Source organism: Schistocerca americana, chromosome 3 (genome assembly GCF_021461395.2).
Source record: "Schistocerca americana isolate TAMUIC-IGC-003095 chromosome 3, iqSchAmer2.1, whole genome shotgun sequence".
In the NCBI taxonomy this organism is placed as follows: Eukaryota; Metazoa; Arthropoda; class Insecta; order Orthoptera; family Acrididae; genus Schistocerca; species Schistocerca americana.
Window position 1 is genome coordinate 444,491,781 of NC_060121.1, and position 23,971 is coordinate 444,515,751.

The 23,971-nt window shown below is 44.9% G+C and overlaps 1 protein-coding gene across 1 annotated transcript in view; it reads left to right on the plus strand.

Moving 5' to 3' along the window:
* The window catches only part of LOC124606783 (metabotropic glutamate receptor 4-like), a gene marked incomplete at its 3' end in the record, with an annotated part of 1,427,722 nt that overhangs the window by 1,302,087 nt on the left and 101,664 nt on the right, over positions 1-23,971 (plus strand). Inside the window, exon 10 of the mRNA XM_047138846.1 lies at positions 12,507-12,759. Coding sequence (XP_046994802.1) covers positions 12,507-12,759 — 253 coding nt within the window. The remainder of the gene's footprint in view (positions 1-12,506; positions 12,760-23,971) is intronic.

Here is a 23,971-nt window from a genome sequence, read left to right on the forward strand (position 1 = left end):
TTTCATGGGGTTTTCGAAGATGACAAGAGCATAGCTTGGGGCACTGTAGAGGCTTTAGTTGATCAAAATCGGATCACGGAAAACAAAAGATCGCAATTTAAACTGTTCCTAAAACGGTATTCGGTGCTTGGTTGTTCGCGCACACTAATCTCCAAAACTATTAGCCGAATTTTCATAGCGTTTTCGCAGTATAGGCTTCATTTCCTCAAAATCGGTTCACGAAAGAGGACGATATTCTCATTTAAGGTTTTATCTAAATCCGTCGTATCTGTGTATTTCTCTCTTTGAACTTGCTAATCCCCAAAACTAGTAGACGAATCTTCGCAGCGTTTCCACAGGTAACTTGAGCATTGCCTGGGACATCGTATAGGCTTTATTTTACCGAAATCGTATCACAGAAAAACACATATTATAACTGAAATATTTATCCATACTAATATTATAAATGCGAAAATAATTCTGTCTATTGCGTTTTCATTATTAACCCGTTGAATTTCGATGAAAATTGGTACAGAGATAGCTTGAACCCTGAGGAACAACTGAGTTCACTTTAGAGACTGTGTAGTGCAAGATATTTATTGATTTTAATAATATTACGCAAATTAGGGAAAAATATTTACTCTTTCAAAAAGCTATTTATTCTTTGACTTTTACACTTTATCACATTTGTGAAAATGCTTTTATTGTCTGATATGAGCTACACGATATGATTTAGGGTAATGAAGACAATGCTTAGACATCTTCGTTGTAACTTTTAACTCACCATCACCCATCATAATAAAACTGCTCATATCCAAATGCAGCTGCAGGTAACAGCATGTCCTCTAATAAAATAAATGTAGTGTAACACTGGTTCCCTGCTCTCCATCCCCCAGAACTAACTTGCTGTCATCCCCCATTTTAACTTAGCCCTGATAACTATGAGTGTAATAATAATAACACTAATAAAATCTATGGATCATTTAAAACAACAACCAGTTAAGTGAGGAATATGCAATATTAGGAACACTACATGGTTTTTTTTCCAGACGACCAAGAAATTCAAACAGCACAAAAACGAACTGAAAGGCTTAAAGAAACAGCAGAAAGAATAGGTCTTCAAACATCAGTTGAAAATATAAAAGACGAGAGCTTGCTCGAAAGTAACACCTCCGAATTTTTTATGTGAAAACTCAAAGTATTTTAAGCAAAAGAAACGTTATTAACATTATACATCTTTATTCTCCATGTGTACATATTTATTTCTCACCATAGTTACCCTGGCGACGAACACATTTCTCCCAACGAGACACCCGTTTCCTGGTACCATCACTATATAATCTTTGACTCCGTTGACGGAGCCACAACCTCACCTTTGCTTGCAATGCTTCATCACTATCAAAAGGAGTCCTCGAAGGTTTTCTTTTCCTTAACTGTACGGAGGACGATCGATGACAGTGAACCCCTGGCGATCTCGCAGCACTCGTGTGTGGTCTGGCATTGTCATGCTGAACGAGAGGGAGTTCAATGTGCGGATGAAGCCTTCGAACCCGGAAACGGCACGCTGCGCTCACGTAGCGACACACTTACTTTACCCACCGCATTGTTACACGCTGCAGTTCTGAGCCTTCTAGTGGCAGAGGATTGCAACTTGCGTCAGCGGAGCGGGAAAAGTCGACCGAATAATATGAAAAACATGTGAGACGGCAACCGATACTGAGAACAGAGCAAAAAATTCGGAGGCATTACTTGTACATGTCCAGCGACAAAGTGGCACCCATAATTCTAAGTTTCTCATTTCAAATATTTATTACAGTTTAATATAATTATTCGAATACAATGTTTCGTCAACATTCCGACGCAATCGGTGAAGAACTTTCTTAGATTTAAGATTTTGAACAAATGAACATTTATGTTTTATTAAGATTTCCCCTTTCATTATTACATGTATATTTGTATATTATATGTCGCGATGTAGTAGATATATAAATACACGTGCTTATTCGAATGCAACGTTGAGTCAAAATTTCAGAGCAATTGGTGAAGAACCTTTGGAGATTTAAGCATTTGAACAAATTCACATTTTCATGTATATAAATAAAAATGTAAACGTTCGTTTGCGTATTCAAATACAGAGTTATGTAAACAGACAGAATACGGTGCTGTTGTAGGCAACGCCTATATAAGACAACAAGTGTCTGGCGCAGTTGTTAGATCGCTTACTGCTGTTACAGCGGCATGTTATCAAGATTTAAGTGAGTTTGGACGTGGTGTTATAGTCGGCATACGAGCGATGTGACACATCATCTCCGAAGTAGCGATGAAGTTGAGATTTTCCCGCACGACCATTTCACGAATGTACCGTGAATATCAGGAATCTGGTGAAATGCCAAATCTCCGACATCGCTGCGGCCGGAAAAAGATCGTCCAAGAACGCGACCGACGACGACTGAAGAGAATCTTTCAACGTGACAAAAGTGCAACCCTTCGGAAAATTGCTGCAGATTTCAATGCTCGGCCTTCAGTGCCAGCGTGCGAACCATTCAACAAATCATCATCTATATGGGCATTCGGAGCGGAAGGTCCACTCATGTACCCTTGATAACCGTACGACACAAAGCTTTACGCCCCGCCTATGCCGACATTGTACAGTTGATGATTGGAAACATGTTTCCACTCGTTTCAAATTGTATCGAGCAGATGAACGTGTACCGTTATGGAGACAACCTCATTAATCCATGGAACCTGCATGTCAGCAGGGGACTGTTCAAGCTGGTGGAGGCTCTGTAATGGTGTGGGGCGTATGTAGCTGGGACCTCTTATATGGCCGGCCGGAGTGGCCGTGCGGTTCTGGGCGCTACAGTCTGGAACCGAGCGATCGCTACGGTCGCAGGTTCGAATCCTGCCTCGGGCATGGATGTGTGTGATGTCCTTAGGTTAGTTAGGTTTAAGTAGTTCTAAGTTCTAGGCGACTGATGACCTCAGAAGTTAAGTCGCATAGTGCTCAGAGCCATTTTGAACCTCTTATATGTGTAGGTACGATTCTGTCAGGTGACACGTACGTAAGCATTCTGTCTGATCACCTGCTTCCATTCATGTCATTGTACACTCCGACGGACTTGGGCAATTCCAGCAGGACAATGCGACATCCCATACCTCCATAAATGCTACAGACTGGCTCCAGGAACACTCTTCCGATTTTAAACACTTCCAATGGCTGCGAAACTTCCCAGTTGTGAACATTATTGAACATATCTGGGCTGCTTAGCAACGTGCTCTTACGGATTTATGGACAACCCTGCAGGATTAATAGTGTCAGTTCTCTCCAGCACTACTTCAGACATTAGTCGAGCACATGCCACGTCGTGTTGCGGCACTTCTGCGTGCTTGCGGGGGCGCTACACGATATTAGGCAGGTGTACCAGTTTCTTTGGCTCTTCAGTGTATTTACACAGATTTCTTGAAATCACCTACTTTGAAGAGGACGCTTCGATTGTCGTGGTTGTTATTCAAGACAGAGGTTGTCACCCATAAGTAGATTAGAGGTGCACTAAGGTTATTTCTTCGTCTACGAGCTACAGGGATGGAATCTTGTCTGTTCAGCACTTCGCACCTTCGCCCTTAATTATTTGCTGGTTGTATTCCAATCTCTGTCTTTTTCTGCAGTTTTTACTCTCTATAGCGCCCTCGAGTACCATCGAAGCTACTCCCTGATTTCTTAACATATAACCTATCATCCTATCCCTTCTCCTTGTCAGTGTTTTTCACATATTCCTTTCCTCTCCGATTCTGCGCAGAACCTCCTCATTCCTTATCTTATCAGTCCACCTAGTTTTCAACATTCTTCTGTAGCAACACATCTCAAATGCTTCGATTCTCCTGGTTCGGTTTTCTCATAGGCCATGTTTCACTAGCATATAATACTGTGCCTCAAACGAACATTCTCAGAAATTTCTTCCTTTAATTAAGGCCTGTGTCTGATACTAGTAGGCTTCTCTTGGTCAGGAATGCCCTCTTTTCCAGTGCTATCTGCTTTATATGTCCTCCTTGCTCTATCCATCGTGGGTTGTTTTGCTGCCTAGGTACCAGAATTCCTTGACTTCATCTACTTCGTGTTTCCCAATGCTGATGTTTAGTTTCTCTCTGTTCTCGTTTCTGCCAGTTGTCATTACTTTCGTCTTTCTTCTATATATTCTCAGTCCGTATGCTGTACTTGTTACATTGTTCATTGATTCAACAGTTCCTGTAATTCTTCTACACCTTCACTGAGGATAGGAATTCATCAGGAAATCTTACCATTGATATCCTTTCGCCCTGAATTTTAATTCCAGTCTTGAACCCTTCTTGTATTTCCTTCGTTGTTTCTTCGATCTATAGATGGTATGGGCGAAAGACTACATCCTTGTGGTACATCTTTTTTAATCCGAATACTCCGTTCATTGTCTTCCTGTCTTATTGTTCCCTCTTGATTCCTGTACGTGTTGTACATTACCACTCTTTCCTTATATCTTACCACTGTTTTTCTTGGAATTGCGGACATCTTCCTCCAGTTTACATTGTCGAACCCTTTTAACGGGTCGACAAATCCTATGATCATGTCTTGACATTTCTTCAGTCTTGCTCCCACTATGAATCGTAGCTTCAAAACTGCCTCTATGGTGGCTTTACCTTTCCTAAGCCTGACTGATCATCATCTAAGAGATCCTCAGTTTCCTTTTCCATTCTTCTGTACATTATACTTGTCAGCAAGTTGCATGCATGAGCTGCTAAGCTGACTGTGCTAAAATTCTCGCACTTGTCGGCTCTTGCTATCTTCGGAATTTTGTGGAAGATGTTTCTCCGATAGTCTGATGGTATGTCGCTAGTTTCACACATTCTGCACACCAACGTGAATAGCCATTTGGTTGCCACTTCCCCAATGGTTTTTGTAAGTTGCATGTACAAGAACAGAACATATAAGTTGAAAATTCGGCATAGAAATAACAATATGTGTATATTTCAGACCACTGATGATGCTAGAAAAAACCATTTGATGTGAATTTAAAAAATCCATAGTAAAGTGAATCATACTATAAAATAAATAACTGAATGAAAGATTTTTTTCTTTCATGACACCCACAATCTTCCACCAAGTTAACCTGTTTAGTGTCATGTAAAGTTCCCAACTTTTAATGTAGTTTGTGACGTCTGTAGTAAAGTTATATTTGTGTGTGTGTGTGTGGGTGGGTGGGTGTATGTGTGTGAGCGCTTGCGGCTACAGATACACAGGAGCCAGGGACGTTGATTGGCAGCAAAGAAGTATATCTTTAGCTCCACGTTGTACTTCTTTGCTGTCAATCAGCGTCTCTGGCGTCTGTGTAACTGTGTTCACAGCCACAGTGGCGCGGTCTTCGCCCTTCCTATTAATTACGTCCGCCTGATCGCCTCCTTCCTCTCTCATTGCCCTTCCTATGTTACCAAATACAACACCGATTCCTACACCTTCTACCCCTCCGAAGTGTGCCCCAGAGTTCCATCCTTCCCCCCTCTTCTCTATCACTCCAACCCCCATCCACCTCCTCCAATATGCCGATGACACCGCCTTCCTTGCCCTCGCCCCCGCCCTTCAATGCTCCCAACACCTCCTCCAATCCCATCTTGACCAGTTCACCACTTGGTGCAACCGGTGACTACTCAAGGTCAATCCTTTCAAAACCCAGGCAATCATCATAGGCAACACCACCCCTTCCTTCTGTCTCCTGGATTTCTATCTTACCATCTATGGCCACCCCATTAACCTCACCCCCACCCTCGACTACCACCTTTCCTGGACCCCCCATCTCTGGACAGTCCAAGGCAAAAATCTGTCTGTCTCCTCAGACTCCTCTCTGGCTGACCTTAGGGGCTGGACCCCTCCACAATCCTCCACACTTATAAGTCCCTCATCTGCCCCATCCTTTGTTATGCCCACCCTGCCTGGATATCCGCCCCTCCCACCTACTACAAGTCCCATCAAATCTTTGAACGCCATATGCTCTGCCTCGCCTATCGCATCCATCTCCCATCCCCCAAGCAGATCCTTTACAACCTGATTCCTTTCCAACACCTTCTCCTTTTCCTCGAATGGATATGGATCCTTTATACCTCCTGCAAGCTTGATCTTCCCCACCTGCTTGTCTCTCCCATCCTCTCCCATCCCAACCCGTTTGCCACACCTGTACTCCTGCACCCCACATGCTCTCCATCTTCACACTCTCCACACAGTTGCCAAGAGGTGGCTTCCACCAACTCTCCCTTCCTGACGATGTCCTCGTTCCTTCCATATACCCCTCCTATCAGGTCTAATCCTCCCCTTCTTTTCCTTCCCCCTTCCTCCAGGGCTCCCTCTCTCCTTCCCACCCTCTTTTCTGCCTCCTCCCTCCTCTCTCCCAGTTCTCCCACTTCCCCCCCCCCCCCCCACACCAGACTCCCACACCCGACACTGCCCTCTCCCTTCCCCTCACCCTTCCTTTCTCCCATTTTCTTCTTCCCCCCTTCCTTCCTCCCTGACCATTTCCTGCACCCAGTGGCAGCCCCCCCCCCCATCTCCCCAGTGTGTTCAGTGCGCCAAAGATCGTCACCAATGTGCTACACTGTTCCCTTCGTCAGTGCCTTTCGCGAACGCCTTCGTGTCATTTCTTACATATGTCTCCTATTTTTACCACTCATGTGTGTCTGTTTTACTGTCTCCATGTTTACTGACTGTTTTTCTGTGGCCGAAGAGCGGCGTCGATAGGCTGCTGCCGGCCTACCTTTTGTAAGGTATTAAAATAATAATAAAGAAAAAAAGCTGGTGCTTTAGTCTTTCGGCTCGCTCTGAAGGTGGTTGAACAATTGACAACCTAAATATTAGAAGAAGGAGCTGAATTTACGCGGCTGCACATACGAAATTAAATGGAGCATTCACTGAGCAGCGAAGTCATGGAGATGAGCAATCAACATGAAATCTCTGAGTGAGTCAACCAGTGCGTAATCTTTCCTTGCTTACAGACTGTAGATCTAAGTTAATCCTACCTACTTCGTGCGTTAACGCTATCCCACTAATCATTTCTATAGCTAAGTTCTATGTTTGCTTCGTAACAGTGTGACATGTTTTGCTTGCCGTCTTCATGTTGTTGCAACTTTGATGTCCAGTCGTACGTTTAGTGACATCAGGTTCGCTATTAATCACAAAAGTTTCGTGTGACGAGTATCGCCTATAAGAAACGAATAGTTAGTTATTCATACGAAAACTTTTGTAATATCACTTCAGCTTGTTTACCTTCTAAGCAAATACGCATACTCTAGATATTAGCAAAGTTGATTATTCGTATGACTTATGCTCAACCTGATACAAACATTTCAGCTTCCATTATCTGTCCTCATGTAGTCACTGTTCCTAGGAACGTGTCAAATACAATAACGAAAATAAAAATAACGATGATTTAATATCACCTAATGTTCGCAAATGCTGCTGAGCAATTAGTGGAAAGACACTATCCGCAGAATACCTGCTTCCATAGGTCACTGCGTGTCGAACCGTGGTGCAGCAAGACAAACACAGAACAAAAATTAGCGCCGGACTAGCTTTTGTAGCCCTGCCATTGTACAGGCTACGAAAAACTGATGTCCCACGCTTCGCTGTAATCGACAAAGTAAACGCGGATTAATTGACTTCAATGAAACGCGCTGAAAGCGTTAGATCTACCAGTTCCTCTTGCTAACTGGTTATTTTTGACGTATTTGACGACTACTATTAGCGCGAATGTGACAATAATTGAGACGCAAATTAAAATGTGGCACTCTTTTCTGTTTACTCGTATTAGTCGCAGGTTGATGAGGTAATGTCCGACATCCTTTATTGTATTTGAGAGGGGGGGGGGGAGAATGTTCATGGTTTTATGGAGGTCTACAACGACTTCTTCTCCCGCGCCAACCTCTTCATCTCAGAGTATCACTTAAACTTAATAACTTCAAATATTTGTTGGATAAATATGCCATTCTGCCTTCCCCTACAGTTTTTACCCTCCACAGCTCCATCTAGTACCACGGAAGTTAATCCCCGATGCCTTGCACCTCAACTGTTATCCTGTCCCTTTCCCTGGTTTGTTTTTTCGACGTATTTTTTTCCACGTTAATTCTGCAGAGAACCGCCTCATTTCCAATGTTATCAGTTCACTTATTTTTAACATCTTCCCTTAACTCCGTATCACAATCATTTCGATCCGCCTCATTTCCGGTTGTCCCACAGTCTGCGATATGCTTCCGTATAATGCTATGTTCATGAGGCACAATTCAGAAATACCTTCCTGTCATTAAGACCTAGTTTTGAAAAGAATAGGCTTCTTTTGGGGAGGAATACCTTCTCTGCATGTGCTAGGCTGCTCCTGACCACCTACTTACTTCGTCCTTAATGAATTATTTTACTTTTAAGTTAGCAATCGTTTCTTGTACTACGTGGTCCCTAATTTTGATGGTAAGTTTAATACTAATTTCATTTCTCGTAACATCGTCTCCCTTCTTAAAGAAAGGGTCATTTTTTTAGACCCCATCATTTTCCTCCATTGCGGCTCATGTTTGAAATTCACCTGAGTGGTGCCTCCAAGCTACCTCTGTAATGCGGCAGAAATATTGCACTCTGCGTTATCACCCTCTTGCTGGGGGACGCTTCAAACAGCAAGTAGTCGCTACACGCCAAAAAAAGGCTAAAGCTCAGGAGATCATTTGCGGCGTAAGGTGCGTTAATGATGCCACATTGGCACCAAAATTCTGCTTAATGCCACTAGGCTTCAGGAAGTGACAAAGAGCGTCGATGAAACCACCCCTTCCCTTGAGACGTTCATTTACACACATTCCACAATTGAAAACGACAATCTGCATAGAGATGTGCAACAGAACGACGTTCTTAACAATCTTTGCCACTGCTCACACCTTCTAGACTATTCATTCCTTCTCTGACGACATAGTAGGGCTGCAAACCCATTGATCTGACCCTTTTGAAGTGTAGTGCGACTGCAATATTTTCTCAGATATACGGGGTGGAAGTACTAGGGGGAGTTAAACACTTTCGACGAAATTTGAGAGTGACCTGATATAGCAAAGGGTGTACACGCTTTTCCAGTCCTCCTGTATCGCACAAACATTCATACGTGGGTGAATAAAATGGCAAAGGGTCCCTCTAAGATCCTCCAATCCAACGAAACCCTCGATGCCACGCGTACATCTTCGTTGAGCACTTTAAAACTGGGCCTATATAGTGACAACTCATAACCGATTCTAGGCGCCTAAGAGCACGCAACGGCTTCCAAACCCCTCAGGTTCTGCATGACCACAAACAGACTCTAGAGCAGCAATGTAGAGCTACTCAGCTCTACAAGGTCGAGTTGTGGCGTGCCCACAGCTGCCTAGAAGTCGATCATGGATTGTCTCTGTACATGTACATTTTTAAAGTGCTAAACAGAGGTGTGCAGGTGACATTGAGGGGTGTTGCCGAACTGGGAGGGGAGATATTAGAGGGAGCTACAACAGGACGCGAAATAGGCGAGCTGAAAGAACACAGACATTCTTGCTCTCGCCACAGTTCCATACAGCGAGTACATGCATTACCATGCACAAAACTCAAATTTTTACATATTTTAAGAATATTTGTAAATGCTTTACCATTTTATTACACTGTCTGACAAAAACGTTAAGAACCCTGAAAACATGATCAGATGTGAATGTAATTTTGTACATGTACATACCATTGGCGTGTATGTAAATGATCAGAGTTGCAATTCTCGGTAACATAGGGGGCGGCCCCGAGCACGGGGTCCCAGGTTCGATTCCCGGCGGGGTCAGGGATTTTCACCTGCCTCGAGATGACTCGGTGTTTGTGTTGTCCTCATCATTTCATCATCATTCATGAAAGTGGCGAGGTTGGGCTGAGCAAAGGTTGGGAATCTGTACGGGCGCTGATAACCGCGCATTTGAGCGCCCCATAAACCAAACATCATCATCTAGCACCGGCAATGCATCGTGGCATGGAAACAATGAGGTCGCTGGACGGAGTTGGAACTACATCTGCACGCACAAGTCACCTAATTCCCGTAAATTCCGGGGAGAGGGGCGATGAGCTCTGGCACCACATTCAGTCACATCCTAGATGTGTTCGAACGGGCTCAGATCTTACGAGTTGGGAGACCAGCACTTCAACTGGAACTCTCCACTGTCTTCCTCGAATCACTTCATCACACTCCTGGCCTTGTGACATGGCGCATTACCTTGTTGAAAAATGCCGCTACCATCGGGAAACTTTATCCACTTGATCCATAAAGGGGTATACGTGGTCTGCAATCAATGTACAATACTCCTTGGCTGTCATGGTGCCTTGCACGAGCTCCACTGGACCCATGCATGACCACGTGAATGTTCCCCAGAGCCTAATGGAGCTGCTGCCAGCTTGTCTCTGGCGCGCAGTACAGGTGTCAAGGAGCTGTTCCCCCTGGGAGATGAGGGATTCGCGCCCTCCCATCAGCATGATGAAGAAGGTATCGGGATTCATCAGACCATTCAATGCTCTGTCACTGCGCCAACGTCCAGTGCCGATGGTCATGTGACCATTTCACTTGTAGTTGCTGGTGTCGTGGAGTTAACGTTGGCACATGCACAAGTCATTGGCTGCGGAGGCCCATCGTTAGGAGTGTTTGGTGCATTGTGTGTTCAGACACACTAGTTCTCAGTCCAGCATTAAAGTCTGATGTTAGTTGCACCACAGTCAACAGTTCGCCACCAGTGCCGAGCCTGCGACGTCCGACATCTGTAATGAGGGGTGGCCACCCAACCTCACGTCGTCCGGACGTGGTTTCACCTCGGCTTCGCCACGTGCTGAAAATACTCACCTCAGCACTCCTCGAACACCCGGAAAGTCATGCAGTTTGCGAAATGCTGCTGCCGAGCCTCCTGGCCATCACAATCTGCCCTCGGTCAAACTCAGCCTTCCCCATTCTACATACCGACAGCACGCTTACTGATACTACATACACCGAGCATACGTCTGGCTAGCAGTCATTCTTCGCCAAGTGATGCCGCTATAGCCTGGACGGGTTTATATCTATAGTAGGTCATAATGTTCTGGCTGATCAGTGTATAAGGGGCGTGAACAGCGTCGGATGTTGAGTGATGATTGTGTAGGACACGTCAGATACTACACACTCTTGTGACACAGTCTTATCAACAGCTTACAGAATTTTCAAAGGGGCATCATAGTCTCCATTTAGCTGTCTGGTAGAACCGTGCAGTATCCACATTTGTGAGGCATTGAGCTGTGACAGTGGCCCGATTTTGGACTTCATGGGAACGTAAGGGCAGGCATAGTCATCATCGAAGGTTCCAGTTGACCACGTCTAACCACCAGAAGGGATCATCACCATACTGTGCACCAAGCACTACGTAACCCTGTCAAATCTGCACCTGTCATTCGAGAATAACTAATGCACTCCCTCCAAGATTCTGTGACATCTTGCACCATTGATCGGAGACTAGGAGCAACTGCACTGGGCAATTAACGCTGCATCCATAGACTAGGGTTAGCGTTTGGAGTGGTGCTATGACCAGGAAGGATGAAACGCTGATGAAGTGCTTCACATTGCGATCATAGGTCTACCGCGGCTCTGTAATGTGCAGAATGACCATCGGCAGTGGATGTGACGGCGATCGCGATGAAGTTCCATTCTTCCAGTGCTTTGGAGACGCACAATGACGTTAATGTTGACGTTATGGTGTGGGGAGCCATCTTGTATGCCCTCAGGTCACCGCTGGTAGTGATTAAGGAAACTCTGATCACTGATGGCACAACGGGTATCTCACAGCTAACCTTTTTCCTCATATGTTACTTGTCATGCGACAGTTCTGTGGTTCTGTGGTTCCATTCTTCACCAGGACTCCCTATCAGCAAGACCACGAGATCTGCTCCTGATGGAGCATGTGTGGGACCAGTTTGGACGTCAACTCTGTCCCAGTGCCAGTATACATGATATCAAGGAGCAGTTACAATATTAGTGAGCCAGCTTGCCTCAGGAATGAATATAACGGCTTTAGGATGATCTTCCCAATCGAATATGTGAACTCATCCAGGCCAGGGAGGGTGCAATATCACACTGGCAAATGGGCGCATACTGCCAAGTTCATAGTAAATTGTAACCACTATAACTTCACATACCCTTTCAACCGATGAAATTTCATTTCACACCCTCCTCCCCTTCTAGGTACTTCACATTTTTTGTCAGGCAGTGGATATTGTTCACCACTGTGTGTTTTTAAACAGTTTGTCTGTAGAGCAGGAAGCCCGTGCCGCTGACATTCTCCAACCCCCGCCCATATAAAGCGAGGGAGTGAAACAACAATAAAGTGGAAAAAAATGAGTCCTTGCAGGTAGTCAGGAGGAAATGTTACTTGGGAAACACATTGTTCTCTCAAGACAGACCACGCCGCCAACGGAGAGCAGTCCCCCCCCCCCCCCCCTCCAGTGACAGGTGTATGTGTGGATACAGATCCGGCACCCGACGGACGAGACGCAGTGCCTGATGTGCCCGCTGGGCACGACCCCCGACACGGCGCGCACGCGCTGCCGCGACATCCCCGAGGTGTTCCTGCGCGCCAGCAGCGGCTGGGCCATCGGCGCCATGTCGCTGTCCGCCACGGGCGTCCTCGTCACGCTCTTCGTCGCCGGCGTCTTCGCGCGCCACAACGACACGCCCGTGGTGCGCGCCTCGGGCCGCGAGCTCAGTTACGTCCTGCTCACAGGTGCGTGCCGGCGCTGGCTCTCATTATTACCAGCTACCTGCCGCACACAGGGTGTCTCTAGTCAGAGTCGTCTGGCGCATCGGCAGGTATTTTTGATTTCATGCCATTTCGTCGAAAACTGTTATTTTGAGACAATGGCTATGATGATTCTTTCAAAAAAGAAGCCAGGAACCAGCCACTATTGATAAAGCTATTAATTTGCACAAGTAGCACCGTAACTGGTTTCGAATCGACAGGTTCATCTTCAAGCGGCTCTTCACGTCAAGATGCACATTTGTTGAAGTTTACATAAGTTTTTGGAACTTTAATTCCCACTGTGCCTGACACTAAAAAACGATGTTAGAAAGTGAGGCGTAGCGCCTTCGCATCGCTACTGTCACTTGTTAGGACGATATCGTTATAGGCATGAGTCATCGACAGAAGTCACCAGCTGTCATGGACCTGAGTTACAGAGCTGCACGTAGTTGTACTAGTAGGCGGCAGAGGTCCGCAGTTGACGGACAGTGTTAGCAGTCGTAGTCAAAACAATGTTGTAAAGTTATGTTTGATTAATATTTAATGTATTTGCATAATTATAATAGTTTTATATGCGTAGTATTAGCAGTGTGAGTGTTGTATGAGTGAAGAAGAACAGAAGTAAATGAAAATTGTTTTCTTTATTCACGAAGTACCAGTTAAACTATACAGGGGATTTACTATAATTAAATGTGCAGTCAGTTTATGGTACTAATAAATCGTGAATAGAACACAAATTAATCGGTAATTTCGAAGGAGTAATTTTATATTCGATACTTTTCTAAATTTATTTATTTAGGAATTGCCGTAGAAAGAAATGTTTTACTATGATTGGTCATTGAAGTAAAGCGCGGGTTAGCGCGGGATAATACTGCAACCTGATTTGCTGTTTGCGATATCAGCCAATCAGAAAAATGCAGGCTCGAGCCAATCTATACTGGGAACAAAGCCTTTGGTGTGATCTAGGGGAGTCGGGGCTGAGGGTTCGAACTAGTAACATCTCATTGAAAGCAGCTCTGACGAAAGTATTGTAAAATCGCGGAAAAATGCTAATTACGAGTTCGCGAAGTAGTACAAAGTCGTATTTAAGTGAACGGTATAGTGGAAATCGTGTGGAATTTTGGACGGAATATCAAAATTATTGCTTTTGACTAACAGTCAAACGTGGCGTGTTGTGCGATCTAAGACTGGAACAGGTATTACGTGTAGAGCAGAGTGCACAACATTTGAGCGAGCATTTTCATAACTAAACGATCCGGTGAACTCTATCAACTTCGGTAACGGGTGTAAATACCATAAACTGGCTACGTATGTGATTGTGGTGTGGGTGTGAACTTTACATTGTCTTGCCACTTAGTATGGACTTGGCGGTATTAACTGTGATCTTTATCGAAAAAATACACCTGAAAATTTACATTGCCAAGTTAAAACTTTCATTTCAGTAGCTAGTCACATCCCGTTTACCGGACAATTCTATGTATGTTCCGACCTGCAGTAGACAGTAGTGGTCTAGTATTTTCTACTACAGCGTTTAGCTAGACAAATGAACATTGCTGGACACTGGCAGTGCTATAAGAAAGTAACGTCCTGCGCCGCAAAAGGACCTATTTAATGGTCACTACATGAAATATATTCGCAGTTTAGAATACGAACAACCATCAGTTGTATAAGAGAATTACGACAGTAAATATTTGTGCCAGACTGTGACTCGAACCATCTCACTTTAGGCGAACGGTCGCCTTAACTGCTATGGCCATAGGTGCAGCACTCAGGCCAAACACGAATTTCTATATGTCGCACTGAGTGGGGTAGCGGAGTGGTTAGCACACTGGACTCACATTCGGGAGGACGAAGGTTCAAACCCGCGTCCGGCCATCCTGATGTAGGTTTTCCGTGATTTCCCTAAATTGTTTAAGGCAAATGCCGGGATGGTTCCTTCGAAAGGACACGGCCGCTTTCCTTCTTTGTCTTCGGTTGGACGCCGTTGTGGTGGTAAGAGTTTGTTAAGTAGAAGTGTATTGTGGCTTTTAAGGACACAGCTCGAACATTATATATCAGGGGATGCAATATTTGATAGTCGTAATCGTACTGTCCACACATTCCAATTAACCTGAAAAAAACCAGGTGAAGAGTTGTGCAGCGTTTAGTTGTACAAATAAATTCGATAAAAGGTTCAATATTATTTTTCAAAGGTTCGTCGATGTTTTTAGATGTTTCGAATGCTAAAGCACTTCCATAATAACTGTGTCTACAACGTGTTAATATAATAATCGTGCAGGTTTCCTGTTTCGAAACCACAGCTTTCAGAAAAATTGTTAAATGCTGTGAGAAGACAAGGATTTCGACTGACAGAAAACCACTTCGATTCGGAACATTTCGGGAGTGGTTGTCTCCTTCTGAACAGTACAAATTACAGTAGTCTGAAACATGGTGCTGTTCCATCTGTCTTTCCTTTTCCGAACCATATACAGCAGAAAGTGAAATATATTTGTAAATCATAGGGCCTACCTTTCTTTAGCTATAGAACTTTAAAGACATTCAAGTGTAAGCAGGAGGAGAGTACGTTAACCACCACAATAGCCGCTCTTCAATTTCTTCGCTATTCACCACAGAACACTTACGGAATCATGGGGCCTTGTGTGTGTGTGTGTGTGTGTGTGTGTGTGTGTGTGTGTGTGTAAGGAGGGGGGGGGGTGCTATATGCAATGTGGCTACACAAAAATCAAAGAAGTGCACATATGTTCTAAGGTATTTCGTGGATACAAGCTTACAATATTTCAAGAAATTTAACACGGGATTTCCGACGTGAGTCAAATATAATCACAACAATCGATATTAAAGATTTGTTTACACTGTATTCGAAGTACAGATACGTTTACACTATATAGCAGTTCCGAGCTTGTGCTCCATCCCTAATGATCTCGTTGTCCCCGGAACGTTAAACATTAATCTCATCCTGCTCCTCCTCCACATATAGTCGTTCCTGCGTCACAGCCTGTACTCGTACACGCATTATGTGATCCCCGTACAGGGGAGGAAATTCCAGTTCAAAGTCGCGTCTTGGTATTGGCGGATACAAACAATATTGCAGTGCCTGTGTTGTTAAGAAGAACGACGCTCAGGCACTGCTATATAGTGCAAACGTAACTATCCTTCGAATACGATGTAAACAAATCTTTAATATTGATTATTGTGATTATATTTGACTGACGTCGGAAATCCCGCGTCAAACTTCTTTAAATATTGTAAGCTTGTATCCACGAAATACCTTAGAACATATGTGCACTTCTTTGATTTTTGTGTAACCACATTCCATGTAGCATGCCCCCCCCCCCCTTACCTTACACACACAAGGTCCCATCATCCCGTAAGTGTTCTGTGTTCTGTGGTGAATAGTGAAGAAATTGAAGAGCGGCTATTGTGGTGGTTAACGTACTCTCCTCCTGCTTACACTTGAATGTCTTTAAAGTTCTATAGCTAATGAAAGGTAGGCCCTATGATTTACAAATATATTTCACTTTCTGCTATATATGGTTCAGAAAAGGAACGACAGATGGAACAGCATCATGTTTCAGCCTTCTGCAATTTATACACTTCAGAAGGAGACAACCAATCCCGAAATGTTCCCAATCTAAATCGTTTTCTGTCACTCGGAAACCTTGTCTTCTCACAGCATTTAACCATTTTTTCTAAAAGCTGTGGTTTCGAAATAGGAAACCTTTAATTAAATGCACGTTTATTATATTAACACGATTATTATGGAAGTGCATTAGCATACGAAACACCTAAAAACATTGATGAACCTTTGAAAAAGAATGTTGAATCATTTATGGGAATTTATTTGTGCAATTAAACTCTGCACAACTCTTCTCCTGTTTTTTTTCTTTTTTTTAGGTTAATTGGAATGTGTGGACAGTACAATTACGACTATCAAATATTACATCCCCTGATAAATAATGTTCGAGTTGTGGCCTTAAAAACGACAATACACTTCTACTTAACAAACTCTTACCACCACAACGGCGTCCTACCGAAGGTTGAAAATATCCCGCAATTGCGGGCCCTCGGGAAGAATAGAAAGTTTTACAAGGGCTTTGCACACAGCAAAAAGTTTTCACCAAATGGGAAAATGTGCACAAAGATGGCGATATTACAAGCACAATAAGTGCCAAGGAAATTCTCTGTCAGAGAGAGAGAATTTATATCTACATTGATCTGACAGTAGAAAATTTACAAAGAATGAAGCTTATTTTGTATTCATTTAAAATCAAAGAGCATTAATTACAAATAGAGTTAACAAATGCAGCAACCAGTTTGCTGGGAAATGTAACTTAAATGATATTAAGTAAATATTATTATGTAAATATTATAGTATACACAGAAAATAAAATAAACGGTGAGAAATAAATAAATATTACGACACTAGAAATTGCATTAACACTTGATGCCTAATTGAAAGGTTAACTTATCTAAATTTTCTACTGTCAGATCATTGTATATATTATAATATCTCTGAAAGATTTCTTGGGGATTGTTGTACTTGTGATATCGCCATCTCTGGTGCGTGTTTGTGTGACTTTATGCAAACGGCTATACGCAAATCAAACAAATACCGCATATCAGGTTACCTTCCATTCGGAAAGCGGTTGCACTCAGTGACTGTTATATCGACTTGCAAATTATAGATTTCAGCAATCAGTCGTCCTTTTTAAATTTCATCATGCAGATCCAGATTTCGCCTAGAAGCTAGCCATTCACTATGCTAAGAATACAAGAAGTACATACTCAGATGATGTCATAAAAAGTTACAAGTAATGGCTTAACTAATATGGTTTGTATATTACATACCACTATTATTTTCACTTAATGCATGTCAGTCCCTGTTGATCGGGCTTCACGTGCAGTTCATTGATTACTACTGTTTGCAGAAGGCAGGCTGTGTGGAGAATACATCGGTTGGTTACATGGCCTTCCGCAAACAGCAGTATTCAACGAACTTTAGGTGAAGCCCGATCAACAGGGACTGACATGCATTGAGCGAAAATAATAGTGGTATGTGATATGCGAATCATATGAGTTAAGCCAATACTTGTAACTTTTTATGACATCATCTGGCTATGTACTCTTTGTATTCTTAGCATTGAGAATGGCTAGCTTCTAGCCAGAATCTGGATCTGCATAATAAAATTTAAAAAGGACGACTGATTGCTGCAATCTATAACAACAAAACGACTTGAGATTCGATGGGAGTAAAATATAACTACAGGACCCCAGTGATAATGATTTGTTTACACTGTGTTCAAGCGTTATGAAAAAAATTATGTTTCAACAGGTCGTTTCTGAAATCATTTTTTTATGTAGGCCACCGCAATCTCAAGAATCTTTCACCACAAAGGGGAAAGCTAAAATCTTATTTAAACTTTAACTAATGTGCGTCTTGACGTGAACATCCTTTAGAAGATGAATCTGTCGGTTATAAACCGGTTACGGCGCTATTCGTGCAAATGAACTGCGTTATCAATAGTGGCTGGTTGCTGTTTTCTTCTTTGAAAGAATGGACTTGTATTTTCAATTTTTGTTTTTGCACTGTATATGTGGAGTCGGCCCAAACAAATACAACACATGTTTCATGCGAAGCTCGTTGTCACTGGAAAGCGTAAGTTCCATTTCCGTTACATACTAAAAAGCGGACTTTTGCCTGCCCATTCAATAGATCGGTCCCACATTAGTCGAGTGCGATATTCGTTTAATCGACGTGCATTAACAGGAACAGTAAACACAGAGAATAACCAGTATTGTATAGTATTGTAAGTTAACCGGGGGCGTAGAAACGACGAAGATGCTCCGTCCTCGCCGCAGCCGCAGTGGTCCACAACCCCACGACGACTACCGCAGTCCACTTCACCCCTCCGCCGCCCTACACCGAACCACTCTTTCAGCGTTATTGTGCGGTTCGGCCCCCGGTGGACCCCCTCCGTGGAACGTCTCACACCAGACGAGTGTAGCCCTATGTTTGAGTAATGGTGGTGCACGTGTACGTGGAGAACTTGTTTGCACAGCAATCGCCGACGTAGTGTAGCTGAGGCGGAATAAGGGGAACCAGCCCGCATTCGGCGAGGCGGATGGAAAACCGCCTAAAAACCATCCACAGACTGTCCGGCTCACTGGACCTCGACCCAGGTCCGCTGGGCGGATTCGTGCCGGGGACCAGGCGCTCCTTCCCAGCCCAGAAATCCGTACGTTAGACCGCACAGCTAACCGAGCAGAGAGTAACCAGTATTCCAGCAGTGGCTGAGTAGCACTGCCGCAAGGCTGTGACAATCACCGTGGGCCAAGGCAGTACTCGAGTCGCTGCTTAAGTACTGGTGATTCTCCATGTTTTACTTGTTATTACAGATCCATATCGCGATAGGATAATTACAGGCCTCTGTATCGAATGGGCTCGTAAAATGCCGCTTTAAAAATCATTTTGTCTGTAACAGGAAACAAACCTACGCTTAAGGTCAAGACTGGCCGTCGCATGAGAGACACGATGAGCAGTACTTGTTTTGACTGACTGCAGTCACACAATGCACAAACTAAATTTACAGATATCTGCCGAAACATCAGAGAAAATGTGCCTGACAACTTTCAGAAGAGACATCCAGCATACACTAACTGCTGGGAAGTATGCAGATGCAGACACCGCAGTGTAATGTAGAACTGATCGCTGATCACGGTATGTAACAAGTGGCGGACCCACCAGTGTGAAAGGAGGCGGGGAGTATTGTGTCATCAGTAGTGAAACTGTAAGAGAAGAATAGGTTGGTCAGCACAGCTCATTGAATTCGAACGTGGACCAGTCTTACAAAAAAGAAAAGAAAGGCGCGAAAGTAATGAGAGCTATTAACTAAAACTTAATTAGCGATTTGAGGAAAAATTTAAAATATTTCACGAACGGAAGTTGCTAACTATGTAAACGAAATGTCAAAAGTTCATCTCTTCAAGGCTTAGCTGTAAAAATATACAAGGGTTGGATTTATTTACAGCTCGTACAACATAGATACGTGTTTCTAAGTTTCACTGACCTTCAGAGTAGTCACCAGGACTGTGATAACCCATTGCCAGCGACGTGGCAGTCGTGGGATACTCTTAGCAGTGCCAGTTGTGTTGACAGTTCGAGCGGCGAATTTGTAGCAGTTCTGAAGCGAATGCCGTGAAGTGTTTGCTTCAGTTTAGAAATCGAGCTGAACTCACGAGGGCTTAAGTCAGGGGAGTGCAGTAGGTGGTATGGCACTTAGCAGCCCCATCAGTCAAACAAATCAGTAAAAACTTGCACTGTACGTGCTTGAGCATTGTCGTGCGAAATTATGGCCAGTCCTGCAGAAAGTGTCATCACTTCTGTCTCTAAGCTGGTCGCAGGTTGTGTTCCAAAAGTGAACAGCATAGAGACAGAAGTAAAGACACTTTCTGCAGGATCTGACCATCATTTTTCAGGACAATGCTCAAGCACGTATAGTGCAAGCTGTTACTGATTTGTTTGACTGATGGGGTTGCTAATTGCTATACCACCCACTGCACTCCACTGACTTAAGCCCTCGTGAGTTCAACTCGATCTCTAAACTGAAGGAAACAGAATAAAATTTTCGCTCTACACCGGAGTGTGCGCTGATATGAAGAGCTGACGAGGTACTGGCGGAATTAAGGCTGTGAGGACGGGGCGTGAGTCGTGTTCAGATAGACAGTTCGGCGCTAGCGGCCGTGCGAAGCGGAGGTCCGATACTTCCGCCTGTGCGGCGTGTGCGAGTGTTTGTTTACTTGTGGACTTTGTCTGCGCGCGGGCTAGTAACAACGATCATGGCAAACATGTACAGGAAAACTACATTATGATTCAATTTCTGCAAAGACTACCAACGACTAAAGGCTTTAGCAGTGAAACGATTCATTCGAGAGGACGTCAAGATACCGCCAAACGATATTGTCGGAATTCATCTGTCCATCGTTAGTCCCACGGTGTATGTTAAGATGGTAAATGACGCGGCGTGTGAGAGCAGTCTACAGGCGACAAAAGCAGGTCTCCGATTTTGCCATAGTGACGGGAATGTCGGCACGGTAACTGTAGAACATGCTGGTCTGGGTGTACGGACAAAACGTGTTTTTGAGCTGCCATTTGAGCTCCCGGCTGACGAAGTTATCGAGGCTTTTAAGCCATACAGCACGGTACAGGTCACACAGCAGAACGCTGGAAACAATTCGCCACATACCCCGTCCTTAACGGTGTGCGACAGATCACTATTGATCTTCAGAAGCATGTACCGTCCTATCTGACAATTGTTGGTTGTCGGGCGGTGGTGATTTACGATGGTCAACCACGTACATGTTCTGGCTGTGGCCAGGAGGGACACCTCAGGTCGAACTGTATGCAACGGCGGATTACGCAACTGCCTTCAGATGTGCGGGAGCCGTCGCCGGCGCTGACAGTACTACCGATCACCTATGCCAAAGCCCTCACTGCGTCCGCTGATGACCGAAAAGACACAACCCCGGTGGGAGATCAAGATGGCACTCTCCGAAACATTGTAGCAGACGTCGGGATGACAGAGGATGCTGCTCCATCGAGCATACAATCTACGGCGACAACATCAGATGAGACCGAACTCCCACCAAGCACACCGATAGTACACGAAGCAGTTCCAGCCACTACGGATGCTGTTCCGTCTGGAATGCACTCTGTGACGACAACATCAGTTTCGACCGAACTCCCGCCAAGTACAACGATGGGACTCGAAACACTTTCTGTTCCTACGGATGCTTTTCTGTCGGGCATCGTGATTCCCTACAATCTGAGGACACGGAAAGAAGATCACGCAAACAACATTCCCCGAAAAGGAGGAAACAGCGTCGTCGCACGACATCTCCTAGGGATGGCTCCCCTTGCCCCGACGACGATGTGCCTGTGGACCAAGAAGACACAACAGCCTCTACGAAACAGGATGAGGCAATGGAAAATGTTCGATCAGATCCGCAGCGGTCTGTCACATTGACGGTACCGGGACGTGATGATGCTGAAGAGGAATCACAACCAGTTGGCTTTCCCGACGCAGATGCTGTGGCAATGGACACGAATATATCACTGCCTGCAAAGATGTGGTATGACGGTATTGAGGAGACGCCGGACGTCATACAGAGGCAGCAGGCACTCACGAAGACGGCCTAATAATTGCTGAAGGTGAAGGGAGAGGGGCGAGAGAACGTCTTCTAACTCAGCCCCCGGCGCCGATGCAGGGAGATGTTGTTGCGCATCGACAGAGTGGGATTCAACGCCATGCGAACCGTATTGCGACATTAAATATAAATGACGTGCGTTCGCCGGCCAAAATACACCTACTGAAGGAAACGATTTGGGCATCTGACGTGGATATTGCTTTGCTGCAGGAAGTCCACACAGCTGCACTCCCATACATCGCAGGCTACCAATCCTATTCGTCACATGGAGATCACAATGGGAGTGGGGTGGCAGTTTACGTGCGAGATGGCTTCCCAGTGGAAAACGTGTGTTACCTTCCGTCGGCCAGGGGAATCTCTTTCACGACGTATGGGACACGCATCATCAATCTTTATGCACCGTCGGGAAACAATCGGCGGCGGGAAAGGGCGCGATTTTATGCAGAAGACATTGCCCCACTTTTCCATGGGCGTTATGAATTTGTAATAATTGGTGGAGATTTCAACTGTGTTCTCAGCCAAAAAGACCAATGACCGCAAGCAAACATCAGCCAGGAGTTGCGAATCGTTGTCAACGACCTTGTACTTAGTGACACGTGGGAATTACGACGTGGAGATGCAGCGGGATACACCTATGTGACAAGTCATTCGGCGAGCAGGTTAGATCGCATTTATATCTCACGGGCTCATGCAAATGATGTCCAGGACGCGGAACGCTGGCCATTGGCATTTTCCGATCACAGCGCTTACATCTGTACGGTGCTTCTTCGCCGTAGAGAGGTGTGGAACAGTAAGGCCCCGTGGAAATTAAACATTCAACATCTACATGATCCTAAATGCCGTCACCGGATCCTTGAGACATGGACGATGTGCGAGCGCAGGGTTGGAAGGTATGCGACGAAGCTTGATTGGTGGCTGACTTGTGCTAAACCGGCGCTTCGCCGTACGTTCATCTCATATAGCAGGGAGATGGCAGAATGGCGCCGCCGTACGACCGACTTTTATTTTGCAGCGCTGCGCGACCTGTACGATGGTCCGCCGGGACAGGACGTCTGGATCGAACGCAAAAGGATAAAAACTAAACTAGTGGCTTTAGCTCGGAAACATCTTCAGGGAACCATGGTGCGCGCCAGATGTCACGATACGATAATGCACGAGATTCCTTCCATGCACCACGTCGTGAATGAACGAAAGCACCGACGACGCGTTTTGGTACGGGAATTAATTACCCGCGAAGACCGAAGAATGACGCGTCAAGCGGACATTGTCTCTGCATTCGTCGACCATTACCAACACGTCTATCGGGAAGAAGCAGGCCCTGTCGATGACCTCGAACGTATAGCCACGTGCGTCTCCCGTACACTGACGGTGGAAGCCGCGGGAACCTTACTGGAAGCCATTAGCTGTGAGGAAGTACATGATGCGATCGCAAAGGGTGCGTTGAATCGGTCCCCTGGCACTGATGGACTTCCTGCTGAATTTTATCGAGAATTTCGCAACGAAATGGCACCGCGATGGACGGAAATGTACAACGAGATGTTAAATTCCGATGCGCCTATTCCACCGGCGTTTATGGAAGGCCTCTTGGTGTCAGTACATAAACCGAAGCCAGGAATTACCGTCACACATTATCGCCCCATCACCCTGCTTAATGCCGACTATAAGATCTTTGTATGGTTGCTAACGTCCCGATGTCGTATGTTAATTCGTAGCGTTCTCTCTCCAGAACAGACGACACCGGGTGGATCGGTGAATGTGCAAACAGCTACTGGCGAATGCCGTGATGTGATGCGCTGGCGGAGGAGTGCCGGCTTAAAGCGGCAATGGTGGCGGTTGATTTTGACAGTGCTTTTGATAAGGTGCGCCACAACTATCTGTACGCTGTACTGGAACAAATGGGATTTCCAGACCGTTTGACTGGTCTCATTAGAAGGATTTATCGGGGCGCACAATCCTTGGTACAGGTTAATGAGTGTATAGCACGGCCCATTCA